We start from the raw sequence: 27,568 nt of genomic DNA on the forward strand, positions 1-27,568 counted from the left end.
TAGATTGAAGCAAAATTAAACTAACTGTTAGGGTGGGTTTATAGAAAGCACTGTTAAAATTTAATTCGTTGTTAAAAGTTAACAACGCGAATGGACCAACCAAATTGCTTCAATTTAGTCATGTGACCATTTAATTGCGAATTAAATTCATGACGCTTCTATAAACCGGTCTTAATCTAACTGGAACATTTATACTTTCTCTATTAATCTAGCAAAAATTAAATTTTGTATTTTTGGTTCCGTTCAAATTTTTTTGGAAATACACGACAATCAACTCACCTTATATTGAAAAGGATTGCCTAGATCTAATATACAGACTGAATCAAAAGTAACGCACATAATTCATTTTTCAAAAAAAATCCTTTTACAGGTCGATTTTTTTTAATAATTAAAATATAATTAATTGTAATTAAAAACATAATTACACAGAAGTGAGCGTTTGCAATTAAACACGTTATTTTTTCTCAATGCTTGAGATTTTTCAAATTCTTGTTAAATATTCTCATAATCAAAATTTTTTTCATATAATTTTTGCAAAAAGGATCGTTAAGTATTTAACGCTCATTTCTGGCTGATTACCCAATAATTTTTGAGATATAGTAAAAATACTTTCAGCAGACTCATCCTGTATACTTACTGAGAATTCACTTAAATTTATTTTTTCACCAGGTAAAAAGCAATTTTTACTAATGCTGTAAGAAAAGTGTGTAAACAAATATTTTAATGGAACACACGTACTAGATTTTTTTATATTCTTGGCTTTATCTGGGTTATACAGGATTATTCACAAGTAAAACGAATTTACAACACCTAGAGCAATTAATCTCTAGCTCTATAATTTTTAGTGAAACCACGACTATTTTTATTAATAATCTATTTTTTAATTGATATTACGTCAAATCTGTTGATCCATTTCTTATTTGTGAATAACCCTGTATTAGCTTTGTCACATTAGCTCATTTTCTTAAAACTATAGTTTTTCAGTTCACTCATACAGCAGTATCTATAATTAGGAATTATAATTTTCTTACCAAAAAATTACAATAGCTTGTAATAACTTCAATAATTTTTAGATTCGTGTTGATTTTAATTAAATAATTGTTTAAACCTACCACTTTTTTATAAATAAACTACATATTTTTGGGAGACATTTAATATAAAAAAATACTATATAAAAATAAAATTTATCAAAAATGTATAGAAAAAAAAGTTGCTATTTATTATTTGTGAATAACCCTGTATTAGCTTTGTCACATTAACTCATTTTCATAAAACTATAATTTTTCAATTAACACAAACAGCAGTATCTATAATTAGGAATTATAATTTTCTTACCAAAAAATTACAATAGCTTGTAATAACTTCAATAATTTTTAGATTCGTATTGATTTTAATTAAATGATTATTTAAACCTACCACTTTTTTTAATAATAAACTACATATTTTTGGGAGACATTTAATATAAAAAAATAATATATAAAAATAAAATTTATCAAAAATGTATAGAAAAAAAAGTTGCTATTTATTATTTGTGAATAACCCTGTATTAGCTTTATCACATTCACTTATTTTCATAAAACTATAGTTTTTCAATTAACACAAACAGCAGTATCTATAATTAGGAATTATAATTTTCTTACCAAAAAATTACAATAGCTTGTAATAACTTCAATAATTTTTAGATTCGTGTTGATTTTAATTAAATGATTATTTAAACCTACCTCTTTTTTTAATAATAAAATACATATTTTTGGGAGACATTTAATATAAAAAAATAATATATAAAAATAAAATTTATCAAAAATGTATAGAAAAAAAAGTTGCTATTTATTATTTGTGAATAACCGTGTATTAGCTTTGTCACATTAACTCATTTTCATAAAACTATAGTTTTTCAATTAACACAAACAGCAGTATCTATAATTAGGAATTATAATTTTCTTACCAAAAAACTACAATAGCTTGTAATAACTTCAATAATTTTTAGATTCGTATTGATTTTAATTAAATGGTTATTTAAACCTACCACTTTTTTTAAATAAACTACATATTTTTGGAAGACATTTAATATAAAAAAATAATATATAAAAATAAAATTTATCAAAAATGTATAGAAAAAAAAGTTGCTATTTATTATTTGTGAATAACCCTGTATTAGCTTTGTCACATTAAGTCATTTTCATAAAACTATAGTTTTTCAATTAACACAAACAGCAGTATCTATATTTAGGAATTATAATTTTCTTACCAAAAAATTACAATAGCCTGTAATAACTTCAATAATTTTTAGATTCGTGTTGATTTTAATTAAATGATTATTTAAACCTACCACTTTTTTTATTAATAAACTACATATTTTTGGGAGACATTTAATATAAAAAAAATAATATATAAAAATAAAATTTATCAAAAATGTATAGAAAAAAAGTTGCTATTTATTATTTGTGAATAACCCTGTATTAGATTTGTCACATTAACTCATTTTCATAAAACTATAGTTTTTCAATTAACACAAACAGCAGTATCATAATTAGGAATTATAATTTTCTTACTAAAACATTACAATAGCTTGTAATAACTTCAATAATTTTTAGATTCGTGTTGATTTTAATTAAATGATTATTTAAACCTACCACTTTTTTTTTAAATAAACTACATATTTTTGGGAGACATTTAATATAAAAAAATAATATATATAAATAAAATTTATCAAAAATGTATAGAAAAAAAAGTTGCTATTTATTATTTGTGAATAACCCTGTATTAGCTTTGTCACATTAACTCATTTTCATAAAACTATAGTTTTTCAATTAACACAAACAGCAGTATCTATAATTAGGAATTATAATTTTCTTACCAAAAAATTACAATAGCTTGTAAACTTCAATAATTTTTAGATTCGTGTTGATTTTAATTAAATGATTATTTAAACCTACCTCTTTTTTTAAATAAACTACATATTTTTGGGAGACATTTAATATAAAAAAACAATATATAAAAATAAAATTTATCAAAAATGTATAGAAAAAAAAGTTGCTATTTATTATTTGTGAATAACTCTGTATTAGCTTTAACACATTCACTTATTTTCATAAAACTAAAGTTTTTCAATTAACACAAACAGCATTATTATATTATATTATAATTAGGAATTATAATTTTCTTACCAAAAAATTACAATAGCTTGTAATAACTTCAATAAGTTTTAGATTCGTGTTGATTTTAATTAAATGATTATTTAAACCTACCACTTTTTTATAAATAAACTACATATTTTTAGGAGACATTTAATATAAAAAAATATTATACAAAAATGAAATTTATCAAAAATGTATAGAAAAAAAAGTTGCTATTTATTATTTGTGAATAACCCTGTATTAGCTTTGTCACATTAACTCATTTTCATAAAACTGTAGTTTTTCAATTAACACAAACAGCAGTATCTATAATTAGGAATTATAATTTTCTTACCAAAAAATTACAATAGCTTGTAATAACTTCAATAATTTTTAGATTCGTGTTGATTTTATTAAATGATTATTTAAACCTACCTCATTTTTTAAATAAACTACTTTAACATACAGGGTGTTTCAAGTTTTAGTTTCTCTGGATCAAACTGTTTGTTACTGCTTGTACCATTCACTGTCATTAATGTATTTGTTGGTGGTTATTTTACTTTAATTCATTTATTGTTTTCCTTCACTTTCTATCATAAAAAAACAAAAGTTATAGTTCACAATTTCTATAGAAAGAATCTTAATAATTAATTTCTTTATTTTTATTTTTATTTTATTTTTAATTATCTTTACTTTAACTAATAATTGATATATAATAAAGCTTGAAAAGAAATTGAAACATTCTATGAAATTCCAAATTTTTTTAGGTAGAACGGAAATCACTTTTACTCTCTTTGTTTCAAGATTTTTTTTTTCAGGTTTTGCTAATTAAGTATTCATTTTCACCGATAATAATTAATGTTTATAACGTAATTGACAAAAAAATATTTTCACGATAATTCTAGATTCTGAAAAACTGAAACTGTTTTATTAAAAGCCTGAATACCATTTTGAATAAAATGGAAATTAATTTTCTGTCATCACATTTCGGTAAAATCTTTACCTGAATCCATTCAAGTTCTCAGCTTGCACTTTGCTAATGCAATAAATGTTGTAGAAAGTTTGATAAGTTCAGAACGACTTGAAATAAAACGTCTAGAACTAGAACATTGCAACTTTGCGCAAATTACTTGCCGACAGTTATCTCGTCGTATCAAGCCAGAAGATTTGGGCCTTGGAATGTTCGACATAATTGAACCACTACAGTATTTAATTGAGCAAAATGAACTTTAGCAAAATGTTAATAATATTCACGACTTTACGTATCGTTCAAGTCTCTCGCAGGAATTACATTTTCATAGAACTCTAGCCGGAGAAGAACTGCAACTAATCTGTTATTAAAGGTATTTAAGCCGTGAGCTGGCATAAAATGAGCCGGAATGGATTTGTATGAAACGTTCTATTAATTCCTGTGGTGAATTAGTAGGGATCGCCGTATAACTGAATAGAATAATTGAGCGAAAATCACAATACATATACACTCTAAACAAAATTCCAATTTATGAACTCAACTAGTTGAGAAACCTGAAGCTGGACGAGACGAGTTCTATTTTAATTTAAGTAGGTTTCTCTTGTCCATCGACGAACAAATAGACTTGAATACCTACGCTTGACCACGTGGCCAGGTGCCACAATACGAAGAGCCCACGTTCAAAACACACTTTCACTCAAAAATTAACACCCAACAAAATATTTGGCTATTTTTTTCAATTTCATTCTCGAATAATAAATTTTGCAAAACTCGAAACTCGTATTTAGCATACTGATGGCGTAATTACCTCATTAATGACTAAATAAATAAATTTCAATGCGGTTATTGCCATCAGCGGCCAAAAAAATTGGATTAAAAAATCCAAATAGTGTGATAGACAAAAGTTTTTAAATAAAGTGGCAGTTTTTAGTGAAACCGAACCAAATCAATTAAATGCACTACAATATTTATTTGTTGGAGAAATTTTCCTAAAAAATACAAAACATTTCCGAGATACATTTTTCCGTTCGGTCAAAAATTAGCTTTTTATTGCTTTATAGTTTCAGGTCTGAGTGTTATTTTTCGTTAGAATAATGAATAATGGCCATAAACAGAAATTTAAAAAAATTGGATTGAAAAAATCCAAATAACGTGATAGACAAAAGTTTTTACATAAGGTGGCAGTTTAAGTGAAACCGAACCAAATCAATTAAATGCACTACAATATTTATTTGTTGGAGAAATTTTCCTAAAAAATACTAAATATTTCCGAGATACATTTTTCCGTTCGGTCAAAAATTAGCTTTTTATTGCTTTATAGTTTCAGGTCTGAGTATTATTTTTCGTTAGAATAATGAATAATGGCCATAAACAGAAATTTAAAAAAATTGGATTAAAAAATCCAAATAGTGTGATAGACAAAAGTTTTTAAATAAAGTGGCAGTTTTTAGTGAAATCAAACCAAATCAATTAAATGCACTACAATATTTATTTGTTGGAGAAATTTTCCTAAAAAATACTAAACATTTCCGAGATACATTTTTCCGTTCAGTCAAAAATTAGCTTTTTATTGCTTTATAGTTTCAGGTCTGAGTGTTATTTTTCGTTAGAATAATGAATAATGGCCATAAACAGAAATTTAAAAAAATTGGATTAAAAAATCCAAATAGTGTGATAGACAAGTTTTTTTAAATAAAGTGGCAGTTTTTAGTGAAACCGAACCAAATCAATTAAATGCACTACAATATTTATTTGTTGGAGAAATTTTCCTAAAAAATACTAAATATTTCCGAGATACATTTTTCCGTTCAGTCAAAAATTAGCTTTTTATTGCTTTATAGTTTCAGGTCTGAGTGTTATTTTTCGTTAGAAAATGAATAATGGCCATAAACAGAAATTTAAAAAAATTGGATTAAAAAATCCAAATAGTGTGATAGACAAGTTTTTTTAAATAAAGTGGCAGTTTTTAGTGAAACCGAACCAAATCAATTAAATGCACTACAATATTTATTTGTTGGAGAAATTTTCCTAAAAAATACTAAACATTTCCGAGATACATTTTTCCGTTCAGTCAAAAATTAGCTTTTTATTGCTTTATAGTTTCAGGTCTGAGTGTTATTTTTCGTTAGAAAATGAATAATGGCCATAAACAGAAATTTAAAAAAATTGGATTAAAAAATCCAAATAGTGTGATAGACAAAAGTTTTTAAATAAAGTGGCAGTTTTTAGTGAAACTGAACCAAATCAATTAAATGCACTACAATATTTATTTGTTGGAGAAATTTTCCTAAAAAATAAAAAACATTTCCGAGATACATTTTTCCGTTCGGTTAAAAATTAGCTTTTTATAGCTTTATAGTTTCAGGTCTGAGTGTTATTTTTCGTTAGAGTAATGAATAATGGCCATAAACAGAAATTTAAAAAAATTGGATTAAAAAATCCAAATAGTGTGATAGACAAAAGTTTTTAAATAATGTGGCAGTTTTTAGTGAAACCGAACCAAATCAATTAAATGCGCTACAATATTTATTTTTTGGAGAAATTTTCCTAAAAAATACAAAACATTTCCGAGATACATTTTCCCGTTCGGTCAAAAATTAGCTTTTTATTGCTTTATAGTTTCAGGTCTGAGTGTTATTTTTCGTTAGAATAATGAATAATGGCCATAAACAGAAATTTAAAAAAATTGTATTAAAAAATCCAAATAGTGTGATAGACAAAAGTTTTTAAATAAAGTGGCAGTTTTTAGTGAAACCGAACCAAATCAATTAAATGCGCTACAATATTTATTTTTTGGAGAAATTTTCCTAAAAAATACAAAACATTTCCTAGATACATTTTTCCGTTCAGTCAAAAATTAGCTTTTTATTGCTTTATAGTTTTAGGTCTGAGTGTTATTTTTCGTTAGAATAATGAATAATGGCCATAAACAGGAATTTAAAAAAATTGGATTAAAAAATCCAAATAGTGTGATAGACAAAAGTTTTTAAATAAAGTGGCAGTTTTTAGTGAAACCGAACCAAATCAATTAAATGCACTCCAATATTTATTTGTTGGAGAAATTTTCCTAAAAAATACTAAACATTTCCGAGATACATTTTTCCGTTCAGTCAAAAATTAGCTTTTTATTGCTTTATAGTTTTAGGTCTGAGTGTTATTTTTCGTTAGAATAATGAATTTGAATCAAATCTTTCCACTTCACGCCGCCTTGCTCTGAATATTATTCTTTGTTTACGTCCGATTTATTTTTCTTCAACTAATTTCAAATATTTGTTTTATTTGGCGTTTTTCACCGATCGCATTATTAAAAATAATAAATCAAATACCGCATCGGTCGTTGTCTCTCACTCATGCGGTTATTATTCCATTCTTTTAACCAGTTCTTGTGTAAAATCTCATTACCATTGAGAAAAGTCTTAAGCGTAAAAACCTTCAAGAACACAACACATTATTTCGGATTTTTTCGAGCTGCTGTGAGCTTCGTTGATTCGGAAAACTTTGATTGATTTAATTAATTGTAATAGGATACGAAACAGGGGCCAACGACAGACGAATGAAATATTGATGCACCTGATTGTAAATTCACGCGAATAGATATCAATGATATGTTGGCGGTCAAAGGAAATCAAGTTTGACATTGACCGCTGTCACTTGTGACAGTGAACTACTCGCAAAAGATACAGCTTCAGTCTTCGAAAAACTTCCAACAATTTGGCCCAAAAAATATAACGCAAATGAACCAAATTTTATAATTCAAAAGGTTTAGTTAGCGACGTTTGACCAAAAATCGATGCTATTTTGAATTTTAAATTACGATAATCGGAATTTCAAAATCTCAAAAAAATATTTTGTAGGGGAAAGTGGGATAAATTGTAAAACGTGCCTTAAAAATAGGGTAATGAACCTGAAGTTAAGTGTAAACAAAGTTGTTTAATCAGTCGATTACATTTTTTAGCGACCACTGTCGAAAACAAAAAATACTTAAGTAGGTTCTTAAAAAGTTTTGGAAAGTAAACGAAGAAAATTATTTTTACTAAAACTTCAAATGAATTTCCTACGTTGACATTCTGGTGAAAAACAATCAATATTTTAAAACAAAAAAGTGTGCTGAGTCACTGAAAATAATTGAAAAATGTGTAACTACAGATTCGACAGATACAGTACTAGGTATTAACAAGATCAAGGAATAGTGTTTTTGCTTTCATTTCCAAGTTGTGATTTTTGACTCAATAATTTACGTTTCTTTCTTCCAGTGAAATGGACAGTTAAGTTAGGAATTTACTAAATTATTATCTAATTTTTTGATACGTTCTATCATTGTTTACACACAAATCTTTTTACCACCAAAGTTGTAACAAAGTGGGAATATTTAGTTATAGCGTTGTTTGGTGTAACGTTGAATTTATTTAGAGGATGAAATACAGTTTAGTGTCATTGTCCAGTGTGTTTTTGAATGTAAAATTCCTTAAAAAGTTTTTTATAATAAAAATTTACTTGATGCAATAATTACGAATTTTTTCAGTATCGAAACAAGTTTGGTGCCTTTATGGAGCGTATCCGACATTAAAGAATTCTTTAATTTTGATAATTTGCGTAATTTGTGCCGAAATTCAGGTTTACTCGTTTGAAATTCCCAAAATTATGGGATGGTTGTCAACTAAAATTACGATTAAAACGTATAATCCAAGATTTTTTACTCTGTATACAATTTTTTTAACAATAAAAACTGCAATTAGGCACATGTTTTTTTTAATTTTTTTTCAAGTTACACTTGCATATGCAGGGAGTTCTAGCCAAATATTTTTCTCAAAATGTTGCAACTTTTTCAAAATTTGGTTTGGAAACACATTAGGTTTCATAAAATGTAGAACAAGACGAATCTTAGTCTTAGTTTTAGGTCATTATAAACTGTATGAGAAAGATATTAGTGAATGTGTAAATTTTCACAATTTTTAAATTTGTGATTTATAAAATGATTTAACTAGGTTTAGCTACAACTAAACAGTTGTAAACTGTTTGAAAAAAAAGCTATACTTTAAATTTGATTTTGTAACATGATTTGATTGTGTACCTATTTGTAGTTAATAGAAACTCAGTTATCTTCTCAAAGAAAAAAAAAATAGCCAATAGCATTTACTTTAGATTTTAACTCTTTTTAACTTAAAATGGAATTAGAATAGATTTTTGTTTTTTAAACAGTGGCGATGTATTTTAGTAAAAAAAATTGTAATATTTGTTTTTTTTGATAACTTTATTATTCAATTAACTATTAAATAAAAATGAAACAAAATAATAAATAAAAAGGAAAATAACATCACTTATGAACTTTTGGCATATGTTTTGATTTTGGTATGAGGTTACGACAAAATTTTGAGAATAATTCTTCATTTTTTGAACCCGGATTTCGTTCGCAAAAAATAAATTGATCGTATCATATTGGAGATCCACTTTTTTACAAAAACCACGGGTTTTTCCAAAAGCTTTTTCACTTCAAAACTTCAAAGTATTTGGTAAAAATTCAAATTTTATGCAGTTAAGTAAGTAGTAAGGCATTTGTGTTTTATTTTGTCAGGAAATTGTTAGGAATGTAAAATGACAAGCATTATTATTAAGTCTGTCAGGTTTTTGAGATGAGTGATGAACTGATGACTGATGAGAGATTATTATGCAGTCAAGATTTCTGCTTTCTGAACCTATTATCTCTCTTATTTAAAAAAAAAGTACCTACTGACAGAATATGAAGGAAATTTTCCCCTAAAACAACAAATAGGTAAAGTTGATCCACTGAAATACCAAACCAGTAAAGTAAGTTATCGGTTTTTAATCTTGTTTTGTTTTATTGTCTCATTAAAAAAACTCGAAAAAATCATAAAATTCCTGGTCGTTAGGTATTTCTTGAACTTTGTTTTGTCTTTCGACTGTCAAGATCTCTCGAAACATAGATATATTTTTTGGACACTCTGTATATTGAAATCAATATTATTCCCTAAATTTAGCAGCTTATTTTCGCGTCAAAACCTCAAAAAATTGCTGAAAATAGTATTTAGCAAAATTTTTTTTGTTTTTTTCATTCTCAGTTATAAAAGAAAATGCAACAAATCAATTAACATGTATGGTAATTGTAAATTCCTCCATGCTTCTATGACCAGCGTCGATTATGTCATCAAAATTTCTAATTTTTGAAACGATCATCCCTCGTATTTTTTATCGCAGTAAATTTCGAAAAGAAACGACTAACGAAAAACGAACCTAGTATTGTTTCTGACGTAAAGACGTCCTGTCGAAATTTCTTGAATTTCGACGGACAATAACCCTCGAAACATAGACCACCCTGTATACAAAAACTTTTTTACTTTTTTCCCAAAATACAGCAGCTTTTTTTACACCAAAACCCCAAAATATTTGTTAAAAAAGTTATTTTTATTTGGGTACTTAGGTCAGTACCAAATAAATGTTTTGAAATGTTTGTGGTAAATTTAAAAAAGATTTCATAAAAACTAACGAAAATACAGAAATACAACAAATCCATTGACAAAATAGTAATTGATTCATCTGTCAGGATTTTGAGATGAATCGCATTATAGGGCCACTGTGTATACAAGAACCCTTACAGGCTCTTTTCATCTCAAAACCTCAAAATATCTCCTGCAAACTCTAATTTAAATTAGGTAGTTAGTGAACCTTTTGTGTTTTTTTGTTGGGAATATGAATCCATAAAATGTTTGCATTGAAATGTTTTAAGCAAAAGTAAAACAAGATTTCATTATAATTAACCAAAATACAGCAATGTAACAAATTCATTGTAGTAGAAAATGTTTGCCAGATTTTTGAAAAAAATTAATTTATCGCAAAAAATTTGGAAAGAAACTACTGAAAACAAAAACAATTGTCTCTTTTTGTTTCTTCCTTCAAGAAACTAGAGTAAATTTTAAAACGCTCTGTCGCGATTTCTTGAATTGTGTACTGTCCTTCAAGCTCGCTCTCTCGAAACACAGACAAATTTATCGCATTGTTGGACCACTCTGTATACAACATCATCCACTAGTTTTCACTCGAGATAATCACCTCGGTTTCGTTTGATTCAATAAATATATACAGGGTGAATACAAAAACTTACTTTGTTTCCTAAATTCAGCAGCTTTTTTTACACCAAAACCCCAAAATAATTGTTAAAAAAGTTATTTTTATTTGGGTACTTAGGTTAAATGTTTTCAAAGGTTTGTGGTAAATTTAAAAAAGATTGCATAAAAACTAACGAAAATACAGAAATACAACAAATCCATTGACAATTTTTTGAAAAGATTTAATTTATCGCAGAAAATTTTGAAAGAAACTACTGAAAACATAAACAATTGTTTCTTTTTGTCTCTTCCTTCAAGAAACTAGAGTAAATCTTAAAACGCTCTGTCGTGATTTCTTGAATTGTGTACTGTCCTTCAAGCTCGCTCTCTCGAAACACAGACAAATTTATCGCATTGTTGGACCACTCTGTTTACAACATCATCCACTAGTTTTCATTCGAGATAACCACCTCGGTTTCGTTTGACTCAATAAATATATACAGGGTGAATACAAAAACTTACTTTGTTTCCTAAACTTCAGCAGCTTTTTTTACACCAAAACCCCAAAATATTTGTTAAAAAATTTATTTTTATTTGGGTACTTAAGTCAGTACCAAATAAATATTTTCAAAGGTTTGTGGTAAATTTAAAAAAGATTTCATAAAAACTAACGAAAATACAGAAATACAAAAAATCCATTGACAATTTTTTGAAAAGATTTAATTTATCGCAGAAAATTTGGAAAGAAACTACTGAAAACAAAAACAATTGTCTCTTTTTGTCTCTTCCTTCAAGAAACTAGAGTAAATCTTAAAACGCTCTGTCGTGATTTCTTGAATTGTGTACTGTCCTTCAAGTATGATCTCTCGAAACACAGACATATTTATCGCATTGTTGGACCACTCTGTATACAACATCATCCACTAGTTTTCACTCGAGATAACCACCTCGGTTCCGTTTGACTCAATAAATATATACAGGGTGTATACAAAAACTTACTTTGTTCCCTAAATACAGCAGCTGTTTTTACACCAAAACCCCAAAATATTTGTTAAAAAAGTTATTTTTATTTGGGTACTTAGGTCAGTACCAAATAAATGTTTTGAAATGTTTGTGGTAAATTTAAAAAAAAATTCACAAAAACTAACGAAAATACAGAAATACAACAAATCCATTGACAATTTTTTGAAAAGATTTAATTTATCGCAGAAAATTTTGAAAGAAACTACTGAAAACAAAAACAATTGTTTCTTTTTGTCTCTTCCTTCAAGAAACTAGAGTAAATCTTAAAACGCTCTGTCGTGATTTCTAGAATTGTGTACTGTCCTTCAAGCTCGCTCTCTCGAAACACAGACAAATTTATCGCATTGTTGGACCACTCTGTATACAACATCATCCACTAGTTCTCACTCGATGTAACCACCTCGGTTTCGTTTGACTCAATAAATATATACAGGGTGTAACCACCTCGGTTTCGTTTGACTCAATAAATATATACAGGGTGAACACAAAAACTTACTTTGTTTCCTAAATACAGCAGCTTTTTTTACACCAAAACCCCAAAATAATTGTTAAAAAAGTTATTTTTATTTGGGTACTTAGGTCAGTACCAACTAAATGTTTTCAAAGGTTTGTGGTAAATTTAAAAAAGATTTCATAAAAACTAACGAAAATACAGAAATACAACAAATCCGTTGACAAAATAGTAATTGATTCCTCTGTCAGGATTTTGAGATGTATCGCATTATAGGCCCACTGTGTATACAAGAACACTGTTGCATTACAGGCTCTTTTCACCACAAAACCTGAAAATATCTCCTGCAAACTCTAATTTAAATTAGGTACTCAGTGAACCTTTCGTGTTTTTTTGTTGGGAATATGAATCGATAAAATGTTTGCATTGAAATGTTTTAAGCAAATGTAAAACAAGATTTCATTACAATTAACCAAAATACATCAATGTAATAAATTCATTGTAGTAGAAAATGTTTGCCAGATTTTTGAAAAAAATTAATTTATCGCAGAAATTTTGGAAAAAAACTACTGAAAACCAAAAACAATTGTCTTTTTTTGTCTCTTCCTTCAAGAAACTAGAGTAAATCTTAAAACGCTCTGTCGTGATTTCTTGAATTGTGTACTGTCCTTCAAGTTTGATCTCTCGAAACACCGACATATTTATCGCATTGTTGGACCACTCTGTATACATCATCCACTAGTTTTCACTCGAGATAACCACCTCGGTTTCGTTTGATTCAAGCCGCACACAAAGGCACTCTTCACCCCCTTGTGTAATATACCTTGTTTGACAACGATCCCTTGCGAGGGGTTGCTGGTTGAGGGCAAGGGTGCGATCTTGATCTGTGGCGGTGGCGGCGAACTGGCCGACGTCGAACTGGCCACCGATCCCGGATCGCTGAAACCCTGCGTGTTACTATCCGTGTCGAAGAAGCTGAGGTTGAACTCCGATCCGGCGTCGAAGGACACTTCCGGGGTGATCTTGTCGGGGGCGGGGACGCCGCCCCCGATCGACTGTTCAATCTTAAACACATCCATGTCATCCCCGACAGGTGGTTGGGGGCGCGCACGCGTCGCGACGCATCGCCACGTGATCTAGCATCGGCACTCGAGGTTGTATAATCCCGTACTACTAATGCTCGCTGCTGGGTTCCGAGCAGGTAAGTGCCTCATTGGAGAGGAGGAGAGGTGGTGGTTCATTGACCCCAGCGGGACGAAGGGGCGGCGGCGCGGCCGGAGCCCGGACCGCGGCGGGATGCTGGGGGCGGCTGCCGCCCCCAGGTACCATCCCTTCGTGGTACCCTTGACACGTGTGTGCGGAGCCCAGAACCGGTTCCAAGGAGGGTTCATTCACTCGCAAAAGCACAACAACCACAGTCATTATTCGGCTTTCAGCAGCACCAGCATCCGAATCGGCGAAAATGGCAGCTGGGAAGAAGGCCAATGGCTCCGTGACGTAATTTCGATCCGAAGAGATTATTCGGAGGTAAGCGAGCACCTAGTGCCTCGACCGGTAATAGCTGGCAGCGCTGCCAGAGGCTCACAAGAAAGAGGAATAACCGCGGACGTTCACCTCCGACGAGTGCCAGAGCATTCACAAAAAGAGAATCATCGTTCATGTGCTATCGAATCAGCAACATCACTAGGAAGCGCATTATTAGCGCGCATACAGTAATTATAAATCGTGAGAAAAACCGATTCGGGACTTTTTCAACACGATCGGATCTACTTGCTATATTTATAAACCAACAGGTGGTCACACGACAAATATTCTCATTCTTGAAGGATTGGACAACGTCAAGGAAAGCCCGATTGGGCACAAAACCATCAAGTGGCCTCTGACCCACGTGGTGGACATTGTGTAACACCAGCTTGATGGAAGATCAATTACAATCATTTACAAAAAATACGAAAATTTCAAAACTGAATTTGGGATAAACAGTTCTAAAAAAAGTTGAAGACTAAGAATAATTAAACCAAAAAAAAAAAACAAAAGAATGAAAAGAGGGTTAAACACAATGCCGCAAAAACCGAAGGACTAAGAAGCAGAGACGAAACCTAGTCAAAAAACTAAAGAAAAATGAAAAATGGAAGCCGAAAGTAAAGGGAAGGAATATAGTAAAAGTTAAGAATTGATTGAGGAAGCCGAGAAGAGGACCAAAGAAGAATCTAAATTGAGCTAAAAAGAACGTCACAAAAGTTAAAAAAAAGGAAGTATATTAAAGACTAAACTGAAAGGAAAAAAATACTGAAAATAAACAGAGAGTTAATAGAGAATAAAGTAAAAAAATGAAAGAAGAGTAAACAAAAACCGAAAAATCCTACAGAACAACTAAGATCTACAGACGGAAGCATACAGGAAAATTAAAGTAAACAGGGAATACAATACAGAAAAGAATACCAAAAATTAAGCTGAAAAGAAAGCAAATGTTGAAACTGAAACGAACGCTACTAGAGAAAAAAAAAGCTACAAAAAAAGATAGGATTGTTAGGAAAGGGAAACAAGAAACTGTGAGAAATGCTGAAGAAAGAAACTGGGACGGAAACTAAAAAGTTAGAAGGAAGATGAAATGAAAATAAAAAAGCGTACAAAGAGAAGTGTACTATACTAAGAACAAAGCCAAAGAAAGAAGAAGGAATTGAAAAAAAAAACAAAATACATATTGAAAATAACAAAAAGATTGTGATTTCGCAATTTCTTTAGTATCAGGTTTTGTATGGGTTTTTCTAGCAGAAAATATTCGAAAGTATAGCTAGAAAAGACGTCACAACAGGTAAAGAGAAGGAAGTAGAGATAAAAGCTGAATAATACTTAATACTGAAAAGATGAAAAGAATATTAAAGACTAAACAAAAAGGAAAGTAAATATTCCATATGAAAAAAAAGTAATCAGGAATAAAGGAAGAAAAAGAAAGAAGATTAAACAAAAAGCCGAAAAGTTTTACAGAATCTAAGAAGCAGAGACGGAAACGAAAAAGATAATAAAAGTAAAAAGGAAAGCTGAATACAGTAATGAAATGAATAAGCTGAATGGAAAGCAAAAGCTGAAACTGAAAAGAAAGCTGATAGAGAATAAAGCTGAAGAAATCTAAAAAAAAAACTAAAGAAAAAACCGAGAGAAAACTACAAAAATGTTAGATACAAAAACGAAAGACTGAAAGAAATGCATAACAAAAAAGTGTAAAGAAAGCTAAAGAGGAAACCGAAAAGCGAAGAAAGAAGCTGAGAAGAAAACTAAGGACGAAGGAAGAAGCTAAAATAAAAATTAAAAAACAAGTCACAAAAACATATAATAATAAGTTTTATTGAAAAGATATTGAAATACATACATATACTATACTAAGAACAAAGCGGAAGATGGAAGAATTAATTAAAAAAACAAAGTTAAATATTGATCATAAAAAAATAAAAAAGAGATTGTAAAATTATAGAATCACTTCAGTAGTCCAAACATAGAAACAAAGATACATCGGTTTGAAGATGCACATCAGATGCACTTTGAATTGCGTTTTCTCCAAATACAGGCTAAAAATTTCAGCGTTTTTTGTTATTTATGGTGTGGATGATTGTGGAAAACAAGTACAATTTCTTGAAAAATTTGTTTTATTTTTGAGTGAAAAAATCTTAGATTTTTGTAATTTTTCGTAAGGGAGCGACAAATTACAAAAAATTTAGATTTTTTTTACTCTAAAATAAAGCTAATTTTTTGAGAGATTGTCTTATCATTTAAATTATTCTCACCCTCGTATGATACTTCCTGAATTATTTTTCGACTTTTCTTTTGAATTTTGTTGTTGAAGTTAAATTTGCTATAACTTGGCAGTTTTGTTCAACAGACGTCAAATTTAAAAGAATTCCGAACTCAAAAGAAATAGGCTTATGGCAGGAATAACTATGACTTGATTGTCTAAAAGTAACGCACGTGATTGAAATTATTGAGAGTTTTTACTGGTTTAGAAAACATGAAAAAATAATAATCAGACAAGCTTTAAAAAAGACAAAAATATTATGTAGCAATAAATGTTTTCGCACACAATACTTATAATAATACAATGACCCGAAAAAACTGTGTGAACATATATCTATTATAAACCGAAAAACCCGGGGAGGAAACGTCGATGTTTGATGTTTGATCGTCCACGTTTATAGAAGTGTGAAGAAACATTGTCTCTTTTATGACGTCTCGAAAAACGCGTATGCACCAGACTTATGACTCGTGGTAAATTAAGCAAAGGATTATCTGATAAAATATTACGCATTCAAAATTATTCAACATCATAAAAACTTCTCCGGTTGGAAGAATCATTGCCGAGAGAACTTCGTTCGTCAACCTTTACCGAAAAACATAAAAAACAACAAAATGAAATTTCACGATGTTACTAAAATGATGGATTTTATATAACAACAAAACAATGACAACAAAGTTGCAGGCAGGGAATTAAATTTGCTACGACAAAAAAGTTTCCAACTGCATATTTCTTAGTTAAGCACTCGAGAATTTCAAAGATGCACAAAGAACTTTTCAATTATCTAAATCAGCTTAATTATTAATTTGCAACTAAAAGGAATGCTATGACGGCAAGGCGGTAGACAATTTTGCTGGTGGATTTATTGGGATTTGCGGCAAAGGGGGGATTTCTTGTAATGTAATGAAAGTTTAATTTTAATATTCACACAATTTGCAAAAAATCCAAGGCTTGAACCGAAAGAAGTTGAACTAACGAGAAATTTGTGAAGAAAGCGAATAGGATGTGGAAGAAAATATAGCCAAAAATCTAACCATAACGAAGACAAAAAACACCAAAAAGTTAAAAAAGAAGCTAAAAAAAAAATTCCAAGACTAATGCATACATAGAACTCAGAAGAATGCAAAAAGAAGCTGAGAGAAAAGTTAAAGAAATTGGAAAGAAAGTAAAATAAGAAGTTGGAAAAAAACAGCTAAAGAAGAGACGAGACTAAAAAACAAAAACTGAAAGCTAAAGAAAAGCTGAGCCGAAAAAGGGGCAGAAAGGAGCTTAGAAATTAGTTAAAATGACAGTTAAGTTGAAAATACTGTCGATAATGTGAAAAAAAAGCTCAAAAAAGCTATAGTAGAAAAATAGCAATTTAAGAAAGAAGTTACAATTAAGCTGTAATGATAACTAAAAAACCTGGAAAGAATTCAAAAAAGCTTAAAAAATAACAAAAATAAAAGAAAAAAAGGAAAAAGGTAGCTAGAAAAAAAAAGAAATTCCAATAGATAACTTAAGATTTAAGAAGATGCCAAAAAAGCTGAATAAGAGGATACTAAGAAGGTGAATAAGAAAAAGAAAAGAAGACTAAGAAAGAAAACAAGTTTGAAATAAACTGAAAAAAAAATTAAAAGCAACCGAACAGAAAGCTAGATAATACAGATATAATTAAATAAATATTTAAATAAATTTTAATATTCACACAATTTGCAAAAAATCCAAGGCTTAAACCGCATTTTAACATGGAAACACTGAAAGAAGTTGAACTAACGAGAAATCTGAAGAAAGCGAATAGGATGTGGAAAAAAATATAGCCAAAAATCTAACCATAACGAAGACAATACGAACACAAAAAAAACAAGTTCACCAAAAAGTTAAAAAAGAAGCTAAAAAAATTTCCAAGACTAAAGCATACATAGAACTCAGAAGAACGCAAAAAGAAGCTGAGAGAAGAGTTAGAGAAATTGGAAAGAAAGAAGTTGGAAAAAAACAGCTAAAGAGACGAGACTAAAAAACAAAAACTGAAAGCTAAATAAAAGCTGAGCCGAAAAAGGGGCAGAAAGGAGCTTAGAAAGTAGTTAAAATGACAGTTAACTTGAAAATACTGGCGATAATGTGAAAAAAAAGCTCAAAAAAGCTAAAGTAGAAAAATAGCAATTTAAGGAAGAAGTTGAGATTGAGATGTAATGATAACTAAAAAATCTGGAAAGAATTCAAAAAAGCTTAAAAAATAACAAAAATAAAAGAAAAAAAGGAAAAGGTAGCTAGAAAAAAGAAGAAATTCAAATAGGTAACTCAAGATTTAAGATGCTAAAAAAGCTGAATAAGAGGATGCTAAGAAGGTGAATAAGAAAATGAAAAGAAGACTAAGGAAGAAAACAAGTTTGAAATAAACTGCAAAAATAATTAAAAGCAACCGAACAGAAAGCTAGATAATACAGATATAATTAAATAAATATTTAAATAAATTTTAAAATTCACACAATTTGCAAAAAATCCAAGGCTTAAACCGCATTTTAACATGGAAACACTGAAAGAAGTTGAACTAACGAGAAATCTGTGAAGAAAGCGAATAGGATGTGGAAGAAAATATAGCCAAAAATCTAACCATAACGAAGACAATACACGTAAAATTTTAAGCAAAAAGAACAAGTTCACCAAAAGGTTAAAAAAGAAGCTAAAAGAAAATTCCAAGAATAAAGCATACATAGAACTCAGAAGAACGCAAAAAGGAGCTGAGAGAAAAGTTAAAGAAATTGGAAAGAAAGTAAAATAAGAAGTTGGAAAAAAAGCTATAGAAGAAACGAGACTAAAAAACAAAAACTGAAAGCTAAAGAAAAGCTGAGCCAAAAAAGGGGCAGAAAGGAGCACAGAAAGTAGCTAAAATGACAGTTACGTTGAAAATACTGACGATAATGTGAAAAAAAAGCTCAAAAAAGCTATAGCAGAAAAATAGCAATTTAAGGAAGAGGTTGGGACTAAGCTGTAATGATAACTAAAAAACCTGGTAAAGAATTCAAAAAAGCTTAAAAAATAACAAAAATAAAAGAAAAAAAGGAAAAAGGTAGCTAGAAAAAAGAAGAAATTCCAATAGATAACTCAAGATTTAAGAAGATGCTAAAAAAGCTGGATAAGAGGATACTAAGAAGGTGAATAAGAAACAAAGAAAAGGAGACTAAGGAAGAAAACAAGTTTGAAATAAACTGAAAAAAAAAATTAAAAGCAACCGAACAGAAAGCTAGATAATACAGATATAATTAAATAAATATTTAAATAAATTTTAATATTCACACAATTTGCAAAAAATCCAAGGCTTAAACCGCCTTTTAACATGGAAACACTAAAAGAAGTTGAAGAAACGAGAAATCTGTGAAGAAAGCGAATAGGACGTGGAAGAAAATATAGCCAAAAATCTAACCATAACGAAGACAATAAACCTAAATTTTAAGCAAAAAGAACAAGTTCATCAAAAAGTTAAAAAAGAAGCTAAAAGAAAATTCCAAGAATAAAGCATACATAGAACTCAGAAGAACGCAAAAAGGAGCTGAGAGAAAAGCTAAAGAGATTGGAAAGAAAGTAAAATAAGAAGTTGGAAAAAAAGCTAAAGAAGAGACGAGACTAAAAAACAAAAACTGAAAGCTAAAGAAAAGCTGAGCCAAAAAAGGGGCAGAAAGGAGCTTAGAAATTAGTTAAAATGACAGTTAAGTTGAAAATACTGGCGATAATGTGAAAAAAAAAGCTATAGTAGAAAAATAGCAATTTAAGGAAGAAGTTGAGATTAAGCTGTAATGATAACTAAAAAATCTGAAAAGAATTCAAAAAAGCTTAAAAAAAATAAAAGAAAAAAAGAAAAAAGATGGCTAGAAAAAAGAAGAAATTCCAATAGATAACTCAAGACTTAAGAAGATGCTAAAAAAGCTGGATAAGAGGATACTAAGAAGGTGAATAAGAAAAAGAAAAGGAGACTAAGGAAGAAAACAAGTTTGAAATAAACTGAAAAAAAAATTAAAAGAAACCGAACAGAAAGCTAGATAATTCAGATATAATCAAATAAATATTTAAATAAATTTTAATATTCACACAATTTGCAAAAAATCCAAGGCTTAAACCGCCTTTTAACATGGAAACACTGAAAGAAGTTGAACTAACGAGAAATCTGTCAAGAAAGCGAATAGGATGTGGAAGAAAATTTAGCCAAAAATCTAACCATAACGAAGACAATACACGTAAAATTTTAAGCAAAAAGAACAAGTTCACCAAAAGGTTAAAAAAGAAGCTAAAAGAAAATTCTAAGAATAAAGCATACATAGAACTCAGAAGAACGCAAAAAGGAGCTGAGAGAAAAGTTAAACAGATTGGAAAGAAAGTAAAATAAGAAGTTGGAAAAAAAGCTAAAGAAGAGACGAGACTAAAAAACAAAAACTGAAAGCTAAAGAAAAGCTGAGCCAAAAAAGGGGCAGAAAGGAGCTTAGAAATTAGTTAAAATGACAGTTAAGTTGAAAATACTGGCGATAATGTGAAAAAAAAGCTATAGTAGAAAAATAGCAATTTAAGGAAGAAGTTGAGATTAAGCTGTAATGATAACTAAAAAATCTGAAAAGAATTCAAAAAAACTTAAAAAATTACAAAAATAAAAGAAAAAAAGGAAAAAGGTAGCTAGAAAAAAGAAGAAATTCCAATAGATAACTCAAGACTTAAGAAGATGCTAAAAAAGCTGGATAAGAGGATACTAAGAAGGTGAATAAGAAAAAGAAAAGGAGACTAAGGAAGAAAACAAGTTTGAAATAAACTGAAAAAAAATTAAAAGAAACCGAACAGAAAGCTAGATAATACAGATATAATTAAATAAATATTTAAATAAATTTTAATATTCACACAATTTGCAAAAAATCCAAGGCTTAAACCGCCTTTTAACATGGAAACACTGAAAGAAGTTGAACTAACGAGAAATCTGTGAAGAAAGCGAATAGGATGTGGAAGAAAATATAGCCAAAAATCTAAAAATAACGAAGACAATACACGTAAAATTTTAAGCAAAAAGAACAAGTTCACCAAAAGGTTAAAAAAGAAGCTAAAAGAAAATTCCAAGAATAAAGCATACATAGAACTCAGAAGAACGCAAAAAGGAGCTGAGAGAAAAGTTAAAGAGATTGGAAAGAAAGTAAAATAAGAAGTTGGAAAAAAAGCTAAAGAGACTAAAAAACAAAAACTGAAAACTAAAGAAAAGCTGAGCCGAAAAAGGGGAAGAAAGGAGCTTAGAAATTAGTTAAAATGACAGTTAAGTTGAAAATACTGGCGATAATGTGAAAAAAAAGCTATAGTAGAAAAATAGCAATTTAAGGAAGAAGTTGAGATTAAGCTGTAATGATAACTAAAAAATCTGAAAAGAATTCAAAAAAACTTAAAAAATTACAAAAATAAAAGAAAAAAAGGAAAAAGGTAGCTAGAAAAAAGAAGAAATTCCAATAGATAACTCAAGACTTAAGAAGATGCTAAAAAAGCTGGATAAGAGGATACTAAGAAGGTGAATAAGAAAAAGAAAAGGAGACTAAGGAAGAAAACAAGTTTGAAATAAACTGAAAAAAAATTAAAAGAAACCGAACAGAAAGCTAGATAATACAGATATAATTAAATAAATATTTAAATAAATTTTAATATTCACACAATTTGCAAAAAATCCAAGGCTTAAACCGCCTTTTAACATGGAAACACTGAAAGAAGTTGAACTAACGAGAAATCTGTGAAGAAAGCGAATAGGATGTGGAAGAAAATATAGCCAAAAATCTAAAAATAACGAAGACAATACACGTAAAATTTTAAGCAAAAAGAACAAGTTCACCAAAAGGTTAAAAAAGAAGCTAAAAGAAAATTCCAAGAATAAAGCATACATAGAACTCAGAAGAACGCAAAAAGGAGCTGAGAGAAAAGTTAAAGAGATTGGAAAGAAAGTAAAATAAGAAGTTGGAAAAAAAGCTAAAGAGACTAAAAAACAAAAACTGAAAACTAAAGAAAAGCTGAGCCGAAAAAGGGGAAGAAAGGAGCTTAGAAATTAGTTAAAATGACAGTTAAGTTGAAAATACTGGCGATAATGTGAAAAAAAAGCTATAGTAGAAAAATAGCAATTTAAGGAAGAAGTTGAGATTAAGCTGTAATGATAACTAAAAAATCTGAAAAGAATTCAAAAAAGCTTAAAAATTAACAAAAATAAAAGAAAAAAAGAAAAAAGGTGGCTAGAAAAAATAAGAAATTGCAATAGATAACTCAAGATTTAAGAAGATGCTAAAAAAGCTGGATAAGAGGATACTAAGAAGGTGAATAAGAAAAAGAAAAGGAGACTAAGGAGGGAAACAAGTTTGAAATAAACTGAAAAAAAAATTAAAAGCAACCGAACAGAAAGCTAGATAATACAGATATAATTAAATAAATATTTAAATAAATTTTAATATTCACACAATTTGCAAAAAATCCAAGGCTTAAACCGCATTTTAACATGGAAACACTGAAAGAAGTTGAACTAACGAGAAATCTGTGAAGAAAGCGAATAGGATGTGGAAAAAAATATAGCCAAAATTCTAACCATAACGAAGACAATACACAAAAAAAACAAAAAGCTTAAAAAAATAACAAAAAGAAAAAAAAAGTAAAGAAGAAATTCAATAGATAACTAAAGATTTGAGAAGATGCTAAAAAAGCTGGATAGAAGGATACAAAGAAGGTGAATACAACAAATGGAGTAAAAGATTAAAGAACAAAAAAAAGTTTAACATAAACTGAAAAAAAAGTTAAAACCAGCCGAACAGAAAGCTAAATAATAAAGTTGTTTTTATTAAATAAAATGTACGTGATATCTAACACCACACATTTTCATATTATTTTGACCTTTTCTTAGTGAAAAATGAAACAATTGCGCGTTTTCCTATCCCATCTCACTATTAATTCTCGACGGCCAATTTAAATTTTCCTCGTCGATAAAATCCAGTTTTGAGACCATCTAATTTATTCAGAGCGTTGCATGAAATTCTAACCAAAAATTATAGACCATCATGAAATATTTAGAAGCAATAAAAAGCCGGTATTTTTAATACACTTTTAATCAGACAAGTTATGATAAATTATCTTTTTTTGAATAATTATATTAACAGATTGCCTGAATCAGTAATAAGTCGGACAATTACTTAATTCCAGTTAATTACGTAAATATTTGACTTATTGAATAACGGTTTGATTGTTACCACAAGTGCAAACTTTTCACTATTCGTCCTTCCCTAATTCCAATATTTACCCGCCAATAAACTGAATTCAATGTCTTATTTTTATTTCGACCTTGGTGTTGTCAATAATGGAAAACGTAATAAATTGACAACACTGGGGTGTACAATAATAAGGAATTATGTTTATTGATTTATTTATTGAGGTCAATAATACGTAATTGAATTGATAAGTTAGAAAGTTGTAGAGGGTAAAAATCGCCTAATTATTGGCTAAATCCTCCTGGAAGAATGTTTTCTCATTATTAAAATTAATGACGACGAGTAATAAACGAGATAATTGCCTGCCACTGCTGGAAACGCGAAATTAAATTATTTTGTTTTTGTGGATCCGTTAATTGAAAAATTAATTTTGGCTTTGTTGGCGGCACTTTTCAGTTTTTTCCCGGAAGTGTGGCTGCCAATAAACTAATAAATTGCCTCGTTTCTGAGCTGAAAAATGCTAAACGCGCGAATTCCACGGAAGATCTCAATTTTTAAACTAATTTACGAACGTCCTGCGTCGTTAAACGTTCGAGATTCTTTCGGATTGCGAGGCATTTTTCTATTAATTAATCGCAATATTTTAGCGGAAACAATGGGTCCCACGATGGTCTCGTTAAACACCAACGAGAGAAATTACAGCTTGCAGCCGCAATTCATCATTTCGTCAGTTGTTTGAATTGTGGCGGAAAAACAAGCAAAAAAGGACCCACCTTTGTTCCTTAGTGCTATAGAAGTTGGACTGGAGGCCTCCAGGGGACTGGCAGGATTCGAAGTCGGTTCTTGTTTGACACTGAAAGGAATTGATTTGATAAATGACTGCATTAAAAAATTCCAAGTGTGTGGAAGGGTGACTGTCTTGGAAGAAATTCACGACAGTATGCTAATAGAAATATTATTTGGTGTGGCATTGTGGACGAGATGGGGAAAGAAAAAAGCTACCGGTTTTACTTAACGCAAATGTTGAGCATACATTGCAAGTTGTTATTTGAATGTCTTTCTTTGGACTCGTAAATCTACAACTAGGAGAGGATTTTTCATTTCAGGAGCTTTGAATACACGATACAAAAGTTGCAAAGTCACTGAAGCGGAATCACCTTTAATATTTTCTATGATTTTTATTACTATTGTCTATTTTTTGACAATTTTTAGAAAAGTATGTATAAATTTATTATGGAAACTTTTTTGCTTCATGAAATCGTATAATCAAAGTTACATGATACGAAGGTTTTTTGGAAAAGTAGAAAGTAGGTGTAAGAATAAGAAAAATCGAATATTTTACCAATATACCTACATAATTGTTATCTAATCATATAATTATAATTTTTAAACGATTGTAAGCACCTGTTCGAATTGCAAATTTTTAACTAAATTACGTAAAATAAAAATTTAACAATTATTATATTACAAGTACTAATGAAAAAATGAGAAAAAGCTAAAAAAGTTCACAAACAACTTAAGGTAAAGTGAAAGCTGAAAAAAGTTAAAGTAGATGTTAAAGTAAAAATTTAAAAAAAGTAAAAGAATGGAACAGAAATAAATGCTAAACAAGAAAAGAACCCAAAAAAAGAAGACTAAAAATCTATAAAAGAAACTGAAAATTAAGCTAAATATCAAAATGGAAGAGGTTAAAGAAGCAACAAAAATAAAAACTAATTGAAAAGCCAAAAGTATACGAAATATACAAAAAGCTAAGAAGAAAACCAAGAAAGAAGCGTAAATAAAAAATAAGAAAGAAGCTAAGGAAAAAAAAAAGCAAAAAAAACAGAAAAGAGAGCTAAGGAAGCACCTAAAATGAAATAAGAAGTTGAAAAAAAGACGAGAGAAGAAGCTGAAGCAAAGTTAATTAAGATAAAAAACAAACTAAACAATTTTAAAGAGATAGCTGAAAAAAATTGCAAAGTAAATCAAAGAAAAGACTAAGAAATCAAGTGAAAACAAAGCTAAGAAGAAAAGTGGAAAAGCAGAACGAGAAAGTTTATAAATAAAAGCTAAGAAGAAGCAAAAACATAAGGTAACACCAAATTAAAAAGGAAGCAAAAAGTAAAGTAAAAGTTACAAAACAAAGTTAGAAAAGATATTAAACTGAACACTAAAAAAAAGTAAAAGAATAAATTGTAGGGAACACTAAAAGAAGGAAAATGGAAAGAGAGCTAAAGGTCAAAAAAGAGCTCAAAAAAGGTTAAATAAAAAGCCGAGAAAAAAATTAAACAAGAAATCGAAATGAATGCTAAACCAGAAAAGAAAGAAGGTGACAGAAAGTTAAAAACAAAGCCAAAAAAAACTAGAAATCTATACAATGAACTGAAAAGAAAGCTGAAGATCAAGCTCGAGGAAAAGTCAAAGAGGAGGTTGTAAAACTTAAAGAAGCAACAAAAATAGAAGCTTTACAAAAAACTGAAACAGTGGAAGAGAAGAGGGTAAGTAGAAAGCCAAAATATAAATATACAAAAAAGCTAAGTAGAAAATCAAGAAAAAAGCAATAAAAGCAAAAAGAGAAGCTGAGAAAAATAATAATATTAATAATAATAATATTAATAATAATACATAGTAATATAGATGTTCATGCGAAAAATATAAAGTATTTTGGACAGGTCAAAAGAAGTGTAAAAAAAACAAAGAAAACAAAAGAAACTAAAAAGAGAGCTAAAGAAGCACCTAAAATCAAATAAGAAGTTGAAAAGAAGACTAGCGAAGAATCCGAAGCAAAGTTAAAGAGAAAAAGATAAAAGCTAAACAATAAATTAAAAAAAAACTAAAAAGGAAAAAGAAAAAAAATACAAAGTAAACTCAAAAAGAGACTCAGAAATCAAGTCGAAACTTAAAAAGAAAAACGAGCATGTTTCTAAAAAAAGCTACGAAGAAGCAGAAACGCTAAAGAAAAAGTGGAAGATGAAAATAAAAATTTAAATAACGGTTTAGCTTGAAGCTGAAAAGAAAACTCAAGAAGAAAGCAAGGAAAAGCTGGGAGTAAAGGTAAAAGAGAAGCCAAAAAGAAGAATAATATCAATTAAAAAAAAGCTGAAAACAATTAACAATTAATTAAATAATTAAAAGAATACTATAAAAAAGGAAAAAGCAATGAAGAAATCTAAAGAATTCTGGCATTAATCTAAGAGATAAACAATAAACTGGAAACAAACGAAAAGAGAAAATAAGAAGCAAAGGAAATAGCTAAAAATAATAATGAAAAGAAGTTTTTAAACAAGAAGAAAAAAAACAAGAAGAAAAACGCTAAATAAGATTCAGAAATGACAACTAAACAATAAACTAAACAGAAAGCTACAAAGAAAATTAAAGAAAAAGCACAAAATAAATTTAAGTAGGATTGGAGAATTTAACGCTACCTTTTTAGCTATTATCCCAAAACAACGCTAAAAAAGCAATTGAGAAAAACTAAAAGAGAGGTAAAATCTAAACAAGAAATTGACCAGAAGGCAAAGAAAAAAGCTGAGAAAAACTAAACGATAAGTCTAAAAGTCTAAATTAAACCCAAGAAAGAAGTTAAGAAGAAAAAAATGAAAAAGTCGAAAGCTTAAAAAAATGCCACATAACGGGTGTATATTTTAGAAATTATGTAATAACAAAAATATTCAAATTTTTATTTACTATTTTATAACTGAAACAATTAATTAAACTGAAAAATGCGCAAAGGAAAAAGTTGAAAACAACACAACAACATAAAAAGAAGGCTAAATGAAAAGACAAGAAAAACCTATGAAGATGCAGGACGACAGCTAAACAAGAAATTGAAAAAATAATGCAAAAAGTTGGAAAGGAAGAAAAAAGGAAGGGGAGAGTAAAATTAACGAAAAAGCAGAGATAAAGGTTACACATAAAAAGTTAAGACAAAACAGTAAATAAAGTTAAAGAAGAAGAAGCAAAATTAATGCTAATCTGACGTTTTTCAAAAAATGTATACTGG

General features: G+C 29.1%; 1 protein-coding gene across 2 annotated transcripts in view; it reads right to left on the reverse strand.

Moving 5' to 3' along the window:
• Positions 1–27,568, reverse strand: part of Eip78C (Ecdysone-induced protein 78C) — a 93,820-nt gene that overhangs the window by 57,595 nt on the left and 8,657 nt on the right. Inside the window, exon 2 of one of the 2 annotated variants that reach the window (XM_064359243.1) lies at positions 24,357–24,436. In XM_064359243.1, the coding sequence (XP_064215313.1) occupies positions 24,357–24,436 (80 nt within the window). Of the gene's footprint in view, positions 1–13,444; positions 13,797–24,356; positions 24,437–27,568 lie in introns of those variants that run through there. The other variant, XM_064359240.1, reaches the window with a different exon arrangement.

Source organism: Tribolium castaneum, chromosome 1 (assembly GCF_031307605.1).
Source record: "Tribolium castaneum strain GA2 chromosome 1, icTriCast1.1, whole genome shotgun sequence".
Taxonomy (NCBI): Eukaryota; Metazoa; Arthropoda; class Insecta; order Coleoptera; family Tenebrionidae; genus Tribolium; species Tribolium castaneum.